A 17,871-nucleotide genomic window follows, 5' to 3' on the forward strand; every position below is an offset into this window, starting at 1 on the left:
TAATATCAACCACATGTGTTTCTGATTTATCCTGCTCTCCATAGGGAGCACAATTACAGTTAAGCAACTGACTTTCCTTTCATTCCCTATATCTCATATTCACTAAAATCACTAATATAGCTGAAAGTAATCTTTGTATTATTTGCCCACTAACCTATTCTCTGCCCTTTTTTCATGTGCTAGCAAATGAGGATCCATGTTGGAAGGTATGTTTTTGACAAGATTTGCTTAATGCTGGCATGCGGTTTAACAGTGTGTATAGGATTTAGATTTGTAGGCATATGTGGATCAAAATCATAAAAATAGAAAATTAGCTTTTTCTCTGTCATAAAATAGCTTAAGTATTTGTTTATAGTAATACTGATATAAAAAGCAGTATATCAAATTATCCCAGGACAAGCAGGCAGGTATTCTCACTAGTGGGTGATGTCATCAGACAGAGCCCCGGTACGGACGTCTCACAAGCACGTGTTGCTTGTAGAAACTTAAAGTTTCTAGATGCCCGCACCGCGCATGCGCCGGTGCCTTCCTACCCGGAGATCCGGGCGTGTCTCCTCAGTTCTTTCTTTTCCGCGGAGCTGAGAAGTTCGACTTCATCATGCGCTAGCTGAATTCAGTTAAATTTGCCTTCCTTGTCCGCGTTTTCGCCTTTCTTTTAATTACAGTTAACAGTTCTTTTATTTTCGTAAAAAAAAAAAAAAAAAAAAAAAAAGAAGATTATTTCCTCCGGCGGGTCGAACGGGCCGGCCACGTGGCTTAGGCCCACTGGCTTCGACCTCGCGGCGGAGATTTTCCGGCCTATGTCCCGGCCAACCACCGGGTTTAAAAAGTGCAGCAAGTGCCAACGCGCGATTTCACTCACGGACCCTCACTGGCGCTGTTTGCAGTGTTTGGGCCCTGACCACATCCCGAAATCGTGCGGGCCTTGCTCTACCCTTACGGCACGCTCTTTCAAGCGGCGTTGCCTATTGTGGGAATCGATGTTCAAGATGGACGCAGCTAAGGATCCCACAGCCTCCACTTCATCTGATACCTCCCCGGTTCGGGCGAAACCGGCATCGACCACCCCTGCATCGAGTGTGGTGAAACCGGCATCGCTCGCCCCGACACCATCCACGAGCTCGACGTCGGTGCCTGCCCCGGTCTCCTCGGTTCAGGTACCTCTTCCTTCCACAGTGCCACCAATGGTCATCAAAGTGCCGAAAGCTGCTAAGCAGAAGCACTCGACCTCGAAGGAGCGCGATGTCCGTGCAGGAGGACCCCCTTTCGGTGCGGATCCCTCCCTATCGGCTTCGCTACGGTCCGTGCTAGAAGCTCAATTCGTTGAGCTCATGCAGACCATCGGACCCGGGCTCATCGCTGCCATACAGGGTGACCTCCCGGTACCGACCCAAAGGGGCGGTCCGCCCCCTCCCCCTCCCCCACACCGTTCGACCTCGACAACCGACGAGGACGAACGGGGGAGGGCGGCGATGCCCACGCGGCAAACCTCGCTTACCGATATGCCGCCATTAGAACCCATTACGCCTCCGCGCCAACATGGGACCAGACCCCCGCTCGATACTCGAAGCCCTGGGCATAGTCAGGAAGAGTTCTTCCGCACTCCTTACCAGACTTGGGTAGCATCGCAAGAATCCGCATCGCAAACCCAGTTGCGATCCACCGCTTCCAGCCCTATCCACTTGGGGGCCTCGGGAGACCATGCGATGCACAGACGATCCCGATCCCCGTCCCGCCACCGAGACGGGCACCGATCGAGACACTCATCCTGGCACTCCTCACGCCATTCGGAGGTGTCACCGCAGAAAAAAACTGCAACGTAGGGGATACTCCTCAACAGAGGCGTCCCCTCCGAGGGGCCCGGAGTACGAGGAGACACCGGTACCCGATTCTCCTTGTCACTCCCCGATGTCCACAGACCTGGAGGCCTCATCCTCCTCCAGCCCGTCCCACAGACCGACGCTGGCGGAACAATTGTCCTTCTCATCATTCCTCCGACAAATGGCGGATGATCTGGACGTGACCCTTGACACGGGCTCCAGATACTCCAAAGAGTATCTGGACACCATGCACTTACCTAACCCTCCAACGGAGTCGCTCCGGCTCCCCTTGCATAAATTACTGGACCAGACCTTCATGCAGTGCTTCGAAACGCCGTATTCCATACCGGCGATCCCCAGCAAACTCGATGCTCGATACCGCATCGTGCACCATAAAGGGTTCGAGGGCCCCCAACTCTCCCACCAATCCCTATTGGTCGAGTCCTCCCTCAAACGCTCTCATCCCTCCCAGGTCTACGCTTCTGTACCGCCGGGCCGAGAGGGAAGAACGATGGACAAATTTGGTAGAAAATTCTACCAAAACTCCATGATGGCGTCACGGGTGCTAAACTACAACTTCTTTTTCTCTTCCTATCTGGAGTTCTTCTTGCCGGTACTCCGCAAGTTCACTCCGTTCATAGACAACCAAGCTCGATTCGAGTTCGAGGAAGTGGTAGCCTCCCTCTCCCAATTACGCCTCCAGCTGATGCAATCCTCCTTCGATGCATTCGAACTCTCGGCACGCGCCGCCGCAAGCGCGGTAGCTATGCGTCGCCTGGCATGGCTCCGTACTATCGATATGGATCCCAACCTACAGGACAGACTCGCCAACGTACCATGTGCTGGAGCCGACCTGTTCGATGAGTCTATCGAAACTGTTACCAAGAAGCTGTCGGATCATGAAAAATCCTTTCAATCCATCCTACGGCCCAAACCCAAACCTCAACAGTCTCGACCTTCCAGGCCACCCCTGATTTACCAGCGGCGTTACATGCCCAGACAAACGCCCGCGGCGAGACAGCCTGCGAAGAGACAACCCCCCCAGAAGTCTCAGCAAAAAGTCCAGCCACCCGCTGTACCTAAGGCTCCCCAGCCCTTTTGACGCCCCTCCCGGGAGCATAACCTCGGCCTCTCCCATAGGGGGCCGCCTCCATCTTTTTTACCACAGATGGGAGGCCATAACCACGGACCTATGGGTCCTCTCCATCATAAGAGAAGGATACTCCCTTCAATTCCACCGGGTCCCCCCGGACCATCCTTCAAGAGAGTATCCTTCAAGCTCGACGCAGACCTCCCTTCTTCTTCAGGAAGTCCAAAACTTACTCCAGCTTCGGGCGGTCGAGACGGTCCCGTCAGACCAATTGAACCGAGGGTTTTACTCCCGGTACTTCCTCGTCCCGAAGAAAACGGGCGACCTGCGACCCATTTTAGACCTTCGGGCCCTCAACAAGTTCCTGGTCAAAGAGAAGTTTCGCATGTTGACTTTGGCTTCTCTATACCCCCTCCTCGAGCAGAACGACTGGTTATGCTCCCTGGATCTCAAAGAGGCCTACACTCACATCCCCATTCACCCGGCCTCCCGAAAGTTCCTCAGATTTCGGGTGGGAAATCTGCACCTACAGTATCGAGTGCTACCATTCGGCCTATCTTCGTCCCCCAGAGTCTTCACAAAGTGCCTGGTGGTAGTGGCCGCAGCACTCAGGGACAGGGGTCTACAGGTCTTTCCATACCTCGACGACTGGCTCATCAAGGCCCCGTCAGCCCCAGAGGTCACTTCGGCGGCCTTGGCTACAACCTACTTCCTCCAGAATTTGGGCTTCGAGATCAACTTCTCCAAGTCCCATCTACAGCCTACCCAGTCCCTCCCCTTCATCGGAGCGGTCCTGGACACCACCCGACTCCGAGCATTCCTGCCCCGGCAACGCATGGAGTCTCTTCTTCACCTCTGCCAGTCGGTGATCACTCACCAAACCATACCGGCGAGACAACTGATGGTGCTCCTGGGCCATATGGCCTCCACAGTACACGTGACACCCTTTGCCAGACTCCACCTCAGGATCCCCCAGTGGACCCTGGCATCACAGTGGAACCAGACATCCGATCCACTATCCAAACGCATCGTAGTCACACCTGCTCTTCGGCAGTCTCTACTTTGGTGGATGACCTCTTCGAATCTATCCAGAGGTTTGCTGATGCACTCTCCCCCCCATCAGAAAGTTCTCACAACCGACTCGTCGAATTACGCATGGGGGGCCCACCTGGAGGGTCTCCGCACCCAAGGATTCTGGACCAGTGCGGAAAGACTACACCAAATCAATCTATTGGAACTCAGAGCCATCTTCAATGCGCTCCAAGCTTTCCAACACCTACTTCACGACACGGTAATCCTCATTCGCACAGACAATCAGGCTGCCATGTATTACATCAACAAGCAAGGGGGCACGGGCTCGTCCCTCCTTTGCCAGGAAGCTCTACGAGTCTGGGACTGGGCGGTACGCCACAACGCCTTACTCAGAGCAGTATACATCCAGGGGGAGAACAACGTCCTAGCAGACAAACTAAGCCGTCTGCTACAACCGCACGAATGGACTCTCCATTCCAACCCCCTTCACCAAATCTTCACGCAATGGGGGACGCCTCAGATAGACCTCTTTGCGGCTCCCCACAACGCCAAACTGCCTCAGTTTTGCTCCAGGATCTACACTCCTCATCGCCTCGAGGCAGATGCTTTTCTACTGAACTGGGGGAAACGATTTCTATATGCGTTCCCACCATTCCCGCTGATCCAGAAGACTCTGGTCAAGCTGAAACTCGAACGGGCCACCATGATTCTAATAGCCCCTCGGTGGCCCAGACAACCTTGGTTCTCCCTCCTACTTCAACTCAGCAGCAGGGAACCAGTACCACTTCCAGTGTTTCCTTCACTACTTACTCAACATCAAGGATCACTACTTCATCCCAACCTGCAGTCTCTCCACCTGACAGCTTGGTTCCTCTCAACGTAACCCCTCACCAATTCTCACAAGAAGTGAGGGAAGTCTTGGAAGCTTCCAGGAAGCCCGCCACTCGTCAATGCTACTCCCAGAAATGGACCAGATTCTCCTCATGGTGCGTTTCTAAGTCAAAGGAACCCCAGCGAGCTTCCTTATCCTCCGTGCTGGACTATCTCCTGCACCTATCTCAATCTGGGCTCAAGTCCACATCCATACGAGTCCACCTGAGCGCTATTGCGGCGTTCCACCAGCCTCTACAAGGGAAACCCCTCTCGGCCCATCCGGTGGTCGCCAGATTTATGAAAGGACTCTTCCATGTTAACCCTCCTCTCAAACCACCCCCAGTGGTTTGGGACCTCAATGTAGTCCTTTCCCACCTCATGAAGCCCCCGTTTGAACCACTCAACAGGGCCCCTCTGAAGTACCTCACCTGGAAAGTTCTTTTCCTTGTAGCCCTTACGTCCGCTCGCAGAGTCAGCGAACTCCAGGCATTGATGGCGGACCCACCATTCACAGTATTCCACCATGACAAGGTGGTCCTCCGCACTCACCCGAAATTCCTGCCTAAGGTGGTCTCCGAATTTCATCTCAACCAATCCATCGTACTTCCAGTATTCTTCCCTAAGCCTCATTCTCACCACGGAGAATCGGCCCTTCACACTCTAGACTGTAAACGTGCCTTGGCTTTCTACCTGGATCGCACCAAGCCACACAGAACCACTCCTCAACTTTTTGTCTCCTTCGACCCTAATAAGTTGGGAAGACCCGTATCAAAGCGCACCATCTCTAATTGGATGGCGGCTTGCATCTCTTTCTGCTATGCCCAGGCTGGATTATCACTTCCTTGTAAGGTCACAGCCCATAAGGTCAGAGCAATGGCAGCCTCAGTAGCATTCCTCAGATCAACACCAATCGAGGAAATTTGTAAGGCTGCCACCTGGTCCTCGGTTCACACATTCACCTCACATTATTGTCTGGATACTCTCTCCAGACGGGATGGACAGTTTGGCCAAACAGTATTGAAAAATTTATTCTCTTAAGTCGCCAACTCCCCCTCCATCCCACTGAGGTTAGCTTGGAGGTCACCCACTAGTGAGAATACCTGCCTGCTTGTCCTGGGATAAAGCAATGTTACTTACCGTAACAGTTGTTATCCAGGGACAGCAGGCAGCTATTCTCACGTCCCACCCACCTCCCCTGGGTTGGCTTCTCAGGCTAGCTACCTGAACTGAGGAGACACGCCCGGATCTCCGGGTAGGAAGGCACCGGCGCATGCGCGGTGCGGGCATCTAGAAACTTTAAGTTTCTACAAGCAACACGTGCTTGTGAGACGTCCGTACCGGGGCTCTGTCTGATGACATCACCCACTAGTGAGAATAGCTGCCTGCTGTCCCTGGATAACAACTGTTACGGTAAGTAACATTGCTTTATTTGAAATAAAAAAAAATAAAATAGATTTGTGTATAATGATAAAAATGAAGCATTTATAGGGCTAATTTTCAGAAGCAGCTTTGGTTTACTGGCTGCTGGTAAACTTATAATTCCTCCATCCACTAATATTGAAAGGCATTCTATGTATAGTGCCAGCAGAAAATGGCTCTAATTCTTCAGGCACTATCTTATATGTTTGAGTGGAGTTATGGTGAGCAAGAGGGAACAAGAAATTCTATATGTGGAGAGTAATTCTATAATTGGGCACCTAGGATAAGAAGATAATTAGGCACCAACCTAGTCTATGAAAAATAAAAGTAGATGCCTATTTTTTTTTTTTTATAGAGTTAGTGAAAGTGGTAGAAAATATGCATACATTTAAAGTATAATGGCATGCTGATTTGTTTTGAGTAGTATGTACTCCATACCAAAATAGTAATTTGTAGTTTAAATTTAATAAGTTTTTTAAGGATTTAAATTAATAAAAGAGTAGGAATAGTGTTCATAAATATTTATTTATAAAAATGTAATGCAATTTAGCTTTTAAAAGATAATTATTGATTAAATTAATCTATATTGGTAGGGAGGTGGGGTAATAGCCGGTGATGTTATAAGGAGGCAAGAGAGTAATGTATTTCTCTCTTTGAGTACCGTAATCCCATTTTGGGAAACACACACTCCTAATTGTCCCCATTAGAATCTAATTAGCTTAATTTGATTAAAAGCTAATAGTCCAATTAATAAACTCAATAGTTTAAGTAGCAAATTTAATGAAAAGTTGGAATCTAGAAGCAGGGTCCATTTTTTATTTTTTGCAAATGGTCTTTAATATTTGTATATTTTGTGAATACAATACCATTTGAAGTTTGTATTGTTTTCATGTACATTTAAAGTATACTCACACCAATCTTATAGCTGGTACCTACATATTAGTTACATCTAAATTATAGAATACTATAATTTATGCTTCAATTACATGCTCAACCCAAATTGTGTCCATGGGACTCATTTTCAAAAAAGATAGACATTGAAAAGACAGCGTAAATCGGCACATATAAGAACCAAAAAGGTGCCTAAACTGACCAGATGACCACTGGTTCCCCCAAATATCTGCATGAAACAGTACTTATCTGTCTTTATAATAGCTGCAGAAACTTTGGCCTGTCCTATTAGGACTGCAAGCAGGTCTCTGGAGTAGCCTGGTGGGCAATGCAGTGGACTGCAGAGAGGGGGACTCAAGCCCATATGCTACCCTATCTAATACACTTGTGGTGGAAAGTGTGAACCCACCCCAAAATCCACTTTACTGCCATATGAGTGATATCTGCAGGCATAAGAGCTATTGGGACAGTAGACAAGTGGGTACATTAGGTTTAGGAGTGCTCTCTATATAATGTACAGGGGTTAGGGTGAGATGTGTACCTGGCACCCTTAATGTGAAGTTTACAGCAGTGCCCCATTGCTCTGCTGGCATGTTTTTGTGGCCAATCCCTTAAAAATGCTGGCCTCTCCTACATGCAAATGGCTTATTTTGGACATTAATTTGGAATTTTTTTTATCGATAATGGCAAAAAAAAAAAAAAATTAGATGTCTAGCTGGACAAAACATCTAGCTGTGCCATTTTTGGAAAAGAAAAATAGACGGGTTTGAAAAAGAACAAATTTCTTCACCTGGTTTTTCTCAAAACAGCCAAAGTCTGACTTAGACATCTTATTGAAAATGCCCCTCCATGTACAACATGCTTGCCAGCAAAGTATGCATCATCCAATTATGTGCATATTTTTCCACTAGTCAATATTCTATAAGAAGTTATTTATAAGCCCCTAGGTGTTCACTTCACATTTACATGCTGTCCTTTTGCACAATATTAGGCAGTTCATTATAGACTACCTTTACTGAAGGTAATTTTATAACCAGGTGCCTAAAGTAATGAAACAAAATGCGCCCATTTTTAAGCCATTTTATAAAGAAAAGTAAGTGCCTAATTTTCTTTATAAAATACTTATAAGTGGCTGAAAATGTGCCTTCATTTAAGGCATGATCATATATACAACTCAATATTTAGCAAGAACAAAGATAACATACTGTAGAGGGGAGATATAATAGAGACATTTAAATACGTATGTAATATAAAATGCGCATGCGTCGAGTCACTTTCATTTGAAAGGAAACTCTGCAATGAGAGGGCATGGGATGAAGCTAAGAGAGGATAGACTCAGGAGTAATGTAAGGAAATACTTTTTTACAGAAAGGGTGGTAGTTGCATGGAACAGTCTCCCGGAAGAGGTGGTGGAGACACACTGTCTGAATTCAAGAGGGCTTGGGATAGGCACGTGGGATCTCTCGGAGAGAGAAAGAGATAATGGTTACTACGGATGGGCAGACTAAATGGGCCATTTGGCCTTTTATCTGCCATCATGTTTCTATGTTTTTATAAAGGAAAGTAGAAACTTGCTTTCCTTTATGCACAGTTGAGTCACATTATTTTGACCAGCTGCTAATATCCAGAATAACTACTTCTGGCAGCACAGAAGACAGCCAGATGCCATGGGAGTGACTCAGTAAGATGCTGAATGGTTGCTAGAGGAATCAGGAGCCATGCATGCAGACTACAGTGTGTTTGACAGTTGCTGATGGGTGCATAGTCGTGGATCCAGTTGAACATATCAATCAAAGTGGTCCCAATTGTGCTTGATTGGGTTAAGGTGTGGGGAATTTGGAGGTCAAGGAAGTAGCTAGAAGGCTTGATCTTGCTCTCTGAACCACTCTCGAACAATTTTGGTGGTATGACATGTCACATTGTCCTGTTGAAAGATCCCATTGACCATAGGGAAGATTGTCAACATAAGAGTGTACTTGATCAGCAAGGTTGGAGAGATACCATATTGATTGAGAGTACCTTCCAGGAGGTATTGAAGGACCCCCAACCATATGAAGAAAACATTCCCCAGACCATAATACTGTCGCCATCAGCTTGTGTACGTTCAACAATAGTTGCTGGATATTGGTTCTCAGTATTTGTTCATGCCTGACATGCCAACATCCATCCATGCTGGTTAGGTCCAACATGAATATCCATTTTACAAATTGAAACATCCAAACTATGAATTGAGCAAAACAAGGGGCCTGGATGTAATTGCAGAAGTACAAATCCCAGTGCAGCTCCATGTGATCTTGGCAAGTCACTAAACTCTTCATTGCCTCAGATACAAACCGTAGAAACTCAGATTGTGAGCCCTCCAGGGACAGAAAAAATGTCTATTATACCTGAATGTACACTATTTTGATGAATTGTAGGTGGTATATAAGAAATTAATTAAAATAAAAGTTTTAGAACCATGAACGTCCATAGTTCCTGAAGATGTCATAAATCCTGGCATCCCTTTCCAGTAACTTTGGACTTTCTTCAAACTTCATTCGAAGTTCAACAACCTTCACAATTCCATTCTTACTTCCTGCGGTGATCATCAATGGATTTTTGACCTTGTTTCTACTCTATCCCAGCTCGCCCTCTTTGACTGTATCTGATTCCTGGGCTATAAGAACATAAGCAGTGCCTCTGCCGGGTCAGACCACAGGTCCATCTTGCCCAGCAGTCCGCTCCCGCGGTGGCCAAAAACAGGACAAGGCCTGTCTGAATCATCAGAAGGGGCTCCCCTGCCACCTTGGTTTCCCATTTAAGTTCTGCCCTCCTATCGAAGTCCTAGCCCTCCGGTCTTGCACATGCACGACCAGGTTGGTTTACTCAGTACCCCACGATCCCTCTATCCCTCAGGAATCCATCCAATCCCTGCTTGAATCCCTGTACCGTACTCTGCCTGATCACTTCCTCCGGTAGCGCATTCCAAGTGTCCACTACCCTTTGGGTGAAAAAGAACTTCCTTGCTATAGATTGCCAGAAGATAAACACTATTGATTAATGTCAAAGTTTTTCTTCTTTGTTTCTTTCTTTTGACATATAGGTCTGAAGTCGGACTTCCAGTAACTGGGATTTGCCAATACCAGTAGACATCGATACCTCCATCTACTTGCATCAGTGGCATCTACTTGTATCTGCTTGACTCCGGTTGATGCATGTCTTTCTGTACCGATGTTTATTCCATATCTTCATCAGTGGCATATTATGTAACATCGAGTTTATTTGATGTATGCCTTCTGTACCAATCTTTCAGCCATATCGATGCAGTGACGTCAATACTTCCATTTTATGGGGATCGGTGGCATATTAGCATCAACTCTGGTTGATGCATGCCTTTCTGTACCAATGTTTATTCCATACCTTCATCGGTGGCATATTAGCATCAACTCCGGTTGATGCATGCCTTTCTGTACCAATGTTTATTCCATACCTTCATCGGTGGCATATTAGCATCAAGTCTATTTGATGCATGCCTTCTGTACCTATGTTTCAACCACATCTATGCAGGTGTATTGGTGATGTCGATACTTCCATCTATTTGCATCGGTGGCATATTAGCATTGACTCCGGTTGATGCATGCCTTTCGGTACCAATGTTCTAACCACATCGAAGCAGATGCATCGCAGTGGATACTGCCCAGCCAGTTAAGCATCGAGTCCATTTGATACATGGCTTTCTGGGTTATATAGGTTGTCATTTCTGAAGCGCACTGTTTTTTTCAGGCACTCGCACTTAGACACCTGTTGCACCTTCATTTCCACTTGATGTTGCATGGTCATGGTGCCTCCTCTTCATTGATGAACATTGGTGCAGGTTATTGATTAAAGTACAGAGCCTCCTCTTTATACATCAATCTGCATCGGTACCAATCCATACTAAGCGTAGTATATTCAATGACAGTACCTTCTCCAGGTTCTTCTTGCATCGTAACATCAGTGATTATACAACTGTTTTTCTTCAATACTACGATGTCTACTTCGGTGGTTCTTCTCCAGGATAAATTGTCGAGGATTAACTCCACATCACTACTGATGTCTCCTTCTATGCAGGTTATTGTCTCCTCTTGGGCGTACATTCTCATTGAGGTTTTCTACCCCTCGACACCCTGCGACACTATTGCTACCAGCTCAGTCTCAGGTATCAGTGTAGGATACCCGCTCAATCTTAGGTATCGGTGCAGGACATAGATTCCAATGTCGATGAAGGACATAGATTCCAATGTCGATGACTTTATGCACTGGACAGAGCATTCATCGGAGGAGTACCAAAGATATTGGTTCCATTTCACCTGCTATTCTTCAAGTCATCATTGCCGTTCATATTCAGAGCGTCGGTCTGTATCCAGAGATTTATCGCTCCCAATGCCAACACCGGCGATCGTCTTCATTGAAGCATTGAGCATCATTGGAGCCTCATCTTCTGTTTGCACTTCATAAATGTTCAGGTTCATAATAAATCTCTGATTATTTTAAGAAAGGACTTTTCAATATCAACCCATCTCTCCAACTGCCTCCAGTGGTTTGGGATATTAATGTTCTCATCAGTCTGATGAAACCTCCATTTGAACCAATGTTTTGTACTCATTTTAACCATCTTACACTTCCCCCTCTCCATTCACGGTTTCCGCACTCGCGATTTCACATAATCGTGATTTTCTTTTGGGGGGGGGAACCCATATTTTTGCGTTCCCCCCCCCCCCGGCAACCCGGCCTTACCTGGTAGTCTAGCTGGCTTTCAGGGCAGGAGCAATCTTCCTACGCTCCTGCCCCGTGTAGATCGCCAATAGGAAATGGCTGCCGTGAGCTCCCGCCGTACTTTCGAGAGACTACGGGAACTCACGGCAGTCATTTCCTATTGGCGATCTGCACAGGGCAGGAGCGTAGGAAGATCGCTCCTGCCCGAAAGCCCGCTAGACCACCAGGTAAGGCCGGGAGGCGGGAGGGAGGCGGGGGTGGGTCAGAGCCGGATTTTGCGGTATTTTCCTATTTGCAGCCCAGCTCTACCCCTATTCCCCGCGAATAATGAGGGAGATGTGTATCTGGAAAATGATATTTTTCATCTCCATCACTTCTGCGCCTCGTGTGAGTGATTTCAAGTTTCTTAATTTCCAGCAGTTTTGCACTTACCTTCCTATGGATTCCGCTGCGCAAACTCACATGAGAACAGAAATTCATGATAATCACAGTTGGCATTGCTGTTATCTCCAAAAGAGGACTCAATTACTCAAAGACTAAACTAAACTAAACTAAGCCTTAAGTTTATATACCGCATCTTCTCCACTGAAGTGGAGCTCGACACGGTTTACAGAGTTTTAAAAATATGGGAAGAGAGAAGAGAAAGAGTTTACAAAGCATAAAAAGAGGGGATGTAATCAGGAGAAGAGATTATTATATGCTAGAGAAAAGCCAGGTTTTCAGTTGTTTTCGGAATAGTTGGAGTTCAGGTTCTGCAGCGGGACAGTGAGGTCGTTCCAGAGGCCGGTGATTTTGGAGAGGAGGGATCTACCCAGTTTACCTGCGTGGAGGATGCCGTGTAGAGAGGGGAAGGATAGTTTATGTCTGTGGTCAGATCTGGTGGTAGTTGGTGTCGGGGCGAGGAAGGATAGAGGGATTAGGGGCGGAAGGATGCCGTGAATGATCTTGAAAGCCAGGCAGGAGCATTTGAAATGAATTCTGGAAAGTACTGGGAGCCAGTGAAGATTGGTAAGTAGAGGGGAGACGTGGTCATATTTGCATTTAGCAAAAATCAGCTTAGCCGCAGTGTTCTGGATAAGCTGGAGTCTGCGAAGACTTTTTTTCATTAGGCCTAAGTAGATGGCGTTACAATAATCGAGTTTGGATAGGATGATGGATTGTACAAGGACGGTGAAATGCTTTTGGTGAAAATAGGATCTAACTTTCCTCAGCATGTGGAGGCTGAAAAAACAAGATTTTGCCAGGGAATTCAGGTGATCGTTGAGGGAAAGGGAGGAGTCAAGGTTTCAAGGTTTATTAAATATTTGATGGATCGCTATATCATTATACAAAGCGATGTACATTAAAATACAATTAGTTAAGATAATAAAAACATACAATTCATTAAAGTAATAAAAACATACAATAAATAAACATTAGATTTTAGACAGGACCAACAACAATTGGGAGGAAAGGGAGGTTGAAGTTACATATCTTAAAAAGAGAAACACATTTAAGGGTAGAACATCAAGGAGGTATTAAAATACTTGAAACGAAAAATTTATTATTTATTTTTTTAAAAAAATGGGAGAATTTGTTTTTTTATTTTTATGTATTAAAAATTTTTTTAAAAAGATAAGTTTTAAGAGATTTCTTAAAAGAGGGAACGTCTTTTTCGTTTTTTATATATTGGGGCAAAGAGTTCCACCATTGGGGGCCGACGACCGAAAACATTTCCAATCTACGGGTGCCTATAATTTTCAAAGATGGAATTGCTAATAGGTTTTGGGAAGACGATCTGAGAAAGCGTGCAGAACAATAAGGAATTAGCATCTTAGAAATGCATTGTGGTTCTTTGAAGATCAAGTTTTTATAAATAAGTAATAAAACTTTAAACTGTATACGTTGGCAAATTGGAAGCCAATGTGCATCTTTGAAGAGTGGAGTGACATGATCGAATTTCTTGGCATCGTAAATTAATTTTATGGCCGAATTTTGAACTATTTGCATTTGTCGTTTTTGCTTTTGGGTGATATTGAGCAACAAAGAGTTGCAATAATCCAGTTTTGATATAACCAAAGAATGAATTAAGATATTGCGAGATTTGAGTTCGAGAAATTTAGAAAGAGATCGAATTAAGCGCAATTTGTAGAAGCAGGCTTTAACTAAATTATTAATGTGATCTTTAAATTCCAGATTATCATCAATTATTACGCCTAGTATTTTCGTTTTGGGGACGATTTCAATGGGTTTATTGTTAAGGAGAAAAGGAGAATTAAGTCCGATATCTCTTTTCCAGTCGATAGTGATGCCAAGGACCTTGCTTGAGAACTCAAGGTGTAGAGCAGGACCTGTGGGTAGGGTGAAGAGGGCGGGCAGGTGAGCTAATTTTGGGCCGAGCCAGAGTAATTTTGTTTTTGATTCATTTAATTTCATCTGTACTGAGAGGGACCAGGCGTGAAGTCTCATTATGCATGATGTGATGTTCTCTTGGAGGTTTGTAAGGTTTGGATCTGTTTCGAGGAGGATGAGGATATCATCTGCATATGTGTAAATTGTTTCAAGGGGGGATAGTTTAAGGAGCTTCAGGGAGGTCATATATATGTTGAAGAGAATAGGGGATAGGGGAGAGCCCTGTGGAACACCACAGGATGGTGTCCATGAAGCGGATTTGGAGCCTTTGTGTTGACAATGTAGGAACGATCGCGAAGGAAGTTTGAGAACCACTTTAGGACAGAAGAGTCTATCCCAATCTCGGAAAGTTGGTAGATTAGTATGTCGTGATGCACGATGTCGAAAGCCGCGGAGAGATCAAACTGTAGGAGAACAGCAAATTTGTTTCGGGCGTGTAGTTGTTGCACCTTTGAGATTAGGGAAACTAGGAGGGACTCGGTGCTGAAATTGGGCCTAAATCCGTATTGGTAGTGTTGGAGAATGGAGAATCTCTCTAGGTAAGAGGAGAGCTGAGTGGCGACTATGGTCTCTAGAAGTTTTGTTAAAAGAGGGATGTTTGCTATGGGGCGATAGTTCGATGGTGAGGAAGGGTCAAGATCGGGTTTTTTCAGAAGAGGGAATAAGGCAATGTGTCCCATTTCGGTGGAGAACAGGCCCGATAGTAAGACTTTGTTTATGAGGTTAGTAAGGGAAGAGATGGCCTGTGTAGGGATTTTTTCGTAAAGGTAGGATGGGAAGGGATCTAGGATGCACTTGCAGGATTTAAGTTTGAGGCAAAGTTTAGAGATCTGGGTCTCGGATACAAGTTCGAATGTAGTCCATGATCTGTCGGCAGGGATAGCGTCGGAGTCTTTCGGGGGGAGAGAGTTGTAGGAAATAGTTGAGGGAAACGAGCTCTTTATGGTAGTGATCTTCTCGTTGAAAAATTTGGCTAGGTCATTTGGAGATGGGAGGGGGCGGAGTCATTTTTAGAAGTTAGGTTCCGCCAGATGTGGAACAGTGTACTGTTTTGGTTTTTTGACCTGGAGATTTTGTCTTCATAGTAATTCTTCCTAGCTTTTTTTAGTACGGAGTTGTAGGATTTGATGTTTTCTCTCCAGGATTGCTTATCTAGGGGGGATTTTGATTTTTTCCATCTCCGTTCCAGGGCCCGACATTTCTGTTTTAATTCTCTGTGGTAAGGGAGGTACCAGGGAGCCTTGTGAGAATAGGAGATGGGTTTAGTGGTTAGAGGGGCAAGGGCACGGTACGTGGATTCGGAAAGAGTCACCCAGTTGTGCCAGATTGAGTCAGGGTTCGTGTGAGTGGGAAGGGGAGGGAGTTTGTTGAGAAACTGGGACCAGAATAGTTCATTTGAGATCTTTTTGCGGTAGGTGATGGAGTTTGTGACACGGGTTGGGGTATCAAGGGCTGACATGAAGACAGGGAGGCAGAAAGAGCCTAGGAGGTGATCCGACCAGGGGACATGTTCCCAACGGGTCGTATCTGTGGAAGTTTTATGCTCAGTCAGGTCAAGAAAGCTAATGATGTCAATGGAGTGCCCCTTTTCATGGGTAGAGGTGGGCGGGGAAGCAGTGAAGCCTAAGGAGGTGAGGAAGTCTTTGAACCCAGTTGAGTCATTGTTGGTGTTGTCGTCTAGGTGAAGGTTTATGTCACCTATGATCAGTAGTCTTTGGAATTTTAGATAGGCCTTTGTTATGGTCTCAAGAACAAAGTCAGAGGATTTATTCCAGGGGTTGGGTGGGCGGTAAAGTAGCAGGATGCCTAATGGGTGGGGGCGAAGTTCGTCGTTTATTGAGGCTAGCATGAATTCCAGGGAGGGGTGACTACCCTTTTCTAAGAGCTCAACATTAAAGAATGATTTGTAGAGAAGGGCTAGACCTCCTCCTTTTCAATTTAATCTAGAAGAGAAAAGACCGTGGTAGCCTGGGGGACAGAGTTCATTTTGTGTGAGTAAGTCATCTTTTTCGATCCATGATTCAGTGATGCACAAAAAACCCGGATCAAAATCCTCAAGTAAATCTTTTACTATTTGGGAGAATCTAAGATGGGTGTAGAGCCTGTTCAGTTAGATTCCTTAGCATGGTTTTAAACAAACAATATAATGTACACTGCCTGATTTTCTGATTTATCATCTGACCAGGATTAATCAGCATCGATCCACATTGAAACTACCTTTCCATACTGCTTCAGGAATCCACCATGTAAGGTGAGGGTTTTTTCCCCTGTAGTCTTGATACAAACTTGCAAAGACAAATGGCGGCATCTAACATGGGTGTGGAGTCTGTAAGTTAGATTCCTTACCATGTAAAAACAAACAGTAAACAGACAAGCAGTGTTTACTTTGTACTTCTATGTTATCAATGGACATTCTATATATTAACCATTGAAGCAGCATGCTTCTCTGCTTTATCTTCTAAGCAGGATCAACTAGGTTTTTCTACTGAAACATGCCTTCCACTATACCATCAATGTTCATACAGTACTTTTCAGGAGGCTCAAATGTGCTCTGAAAAATTTTTCCCTGCACATGTGTCTCCTAATGGACATTATCCATCTCCTTTTTTATTCTAATGGAACCTGGAGGTTTGGGAATGGCTGTAGGAAAAGAGAAGGACACTACATCCTTTTTAGGATGTTTTTCCTTTTACTCCAGCATCTCTTAGTACCATTGGATATGGTTCCAATACTGAAATCAAGCAGTACCTTTGTCACAGATCCTTGGTTTTTATATTGATCTTCATTCAGTGCATTACTGTTACACTTCTCTGCAGTATGCTGAGATCTCGTATACCATGGTTTTCATGTTGTGACCTCTAGACTACTCCTAGATCACCTCCTTCTTACCTCTATTACCAATGGTATATTTGTTCCTGCTAACGTAGTACAGTCATATTTTTGTAAGACTCATTCCTCTTTTGAAATGTCTCTATTTCTCATGCGAAGACTCAAAACTCCTTCAAGCCTGTACTTTTGATTCACCGTGGAATCTTTTTAAGTTACCTGGTGGTCTTTACTTCAAGAAAAAAAAAGAAGACAGAGATTTTTCTTGGTTGCTGACCTTCTGTAGTCTTCTACTACAACCATTTCTTGGTCTCACAAAGTTATTTTACTTCTTGCTTTTACTAAGAAAAGAGTTCAGGACTACTGTGAAGGGGCAGAATGGTTGATCTGTTGACTTTTTCTGCCATTATGCTTCTATATTTCTGTAGGAAAGGTTGTGATGTGCTTTTCTTCCCACTCATATTTCCTTCAATGGGTTTGAGTGTGGGAACTGTTCTTGCACATTTTCTATGGGTTGTACTTCTCAAAATCCACACAAAAGTTTTTATTCTGAGTCTCTGTTGGTTCTTGCTGGACCTCTAGTATTAGCTTCAGACCATCAATTTTATTTCTCCTGATTTGTCTTTCTCCATTTTGTACTTCTCTATGCAACATTACGTTTTTTCCCTAAAACTAAATAAATAAATAAATAAAAGAGAAAACATTGAGGTTACCATTCTGCTGTTGGTGACTTTTTTTTCTAAGAAGATTCTATTTAGCATCTTAACTCTGAAGGCATATAACTTCTTTGGTTAG

At 45.1% G+C, this 17,871-nt stretch overlaps 1 protein-coding gene across 2 annotated transcripts in view; it reads left to right on the forward strand.

Moving 5' to 3' along the window:
- Positions 1-17,871, forward strand: part of PHF21B (PHD finger protein 21B) — a 535,870-nt gene that overhangs the window by 455,785 nt on the left and 62,214 nt on the right. For both annotated transcript variants that reach the window (XR_004540159.1, XM_033952615.1), the window contains exon 11: positions 184-206. Coding sequence is in view for 1 of the 2 variants with exons in the window: in XM_033952615.1 (XP_033808506.1) it covers positions 184-206 (23 nt within the window). In the remaining variant the exon portion in view is untranslated. The remainder of the gene's footprint in view (positions 1-183; positions 207-17,871) is intronic.

This window comes from Geotrypetes seraphini, chromosome 7 (genome assembly GCF_902459505.1).
Source record: "Geotrypetes seraphini chromosome 7, aGeoSer1.1, whole genome shotgun sequence".
NCBI lineage: Eukaryota > Metazoa > Chordata > Amphibia > Gymnophiona > Dermophiidae > Geotrypetes > Geotrypetes seraphini.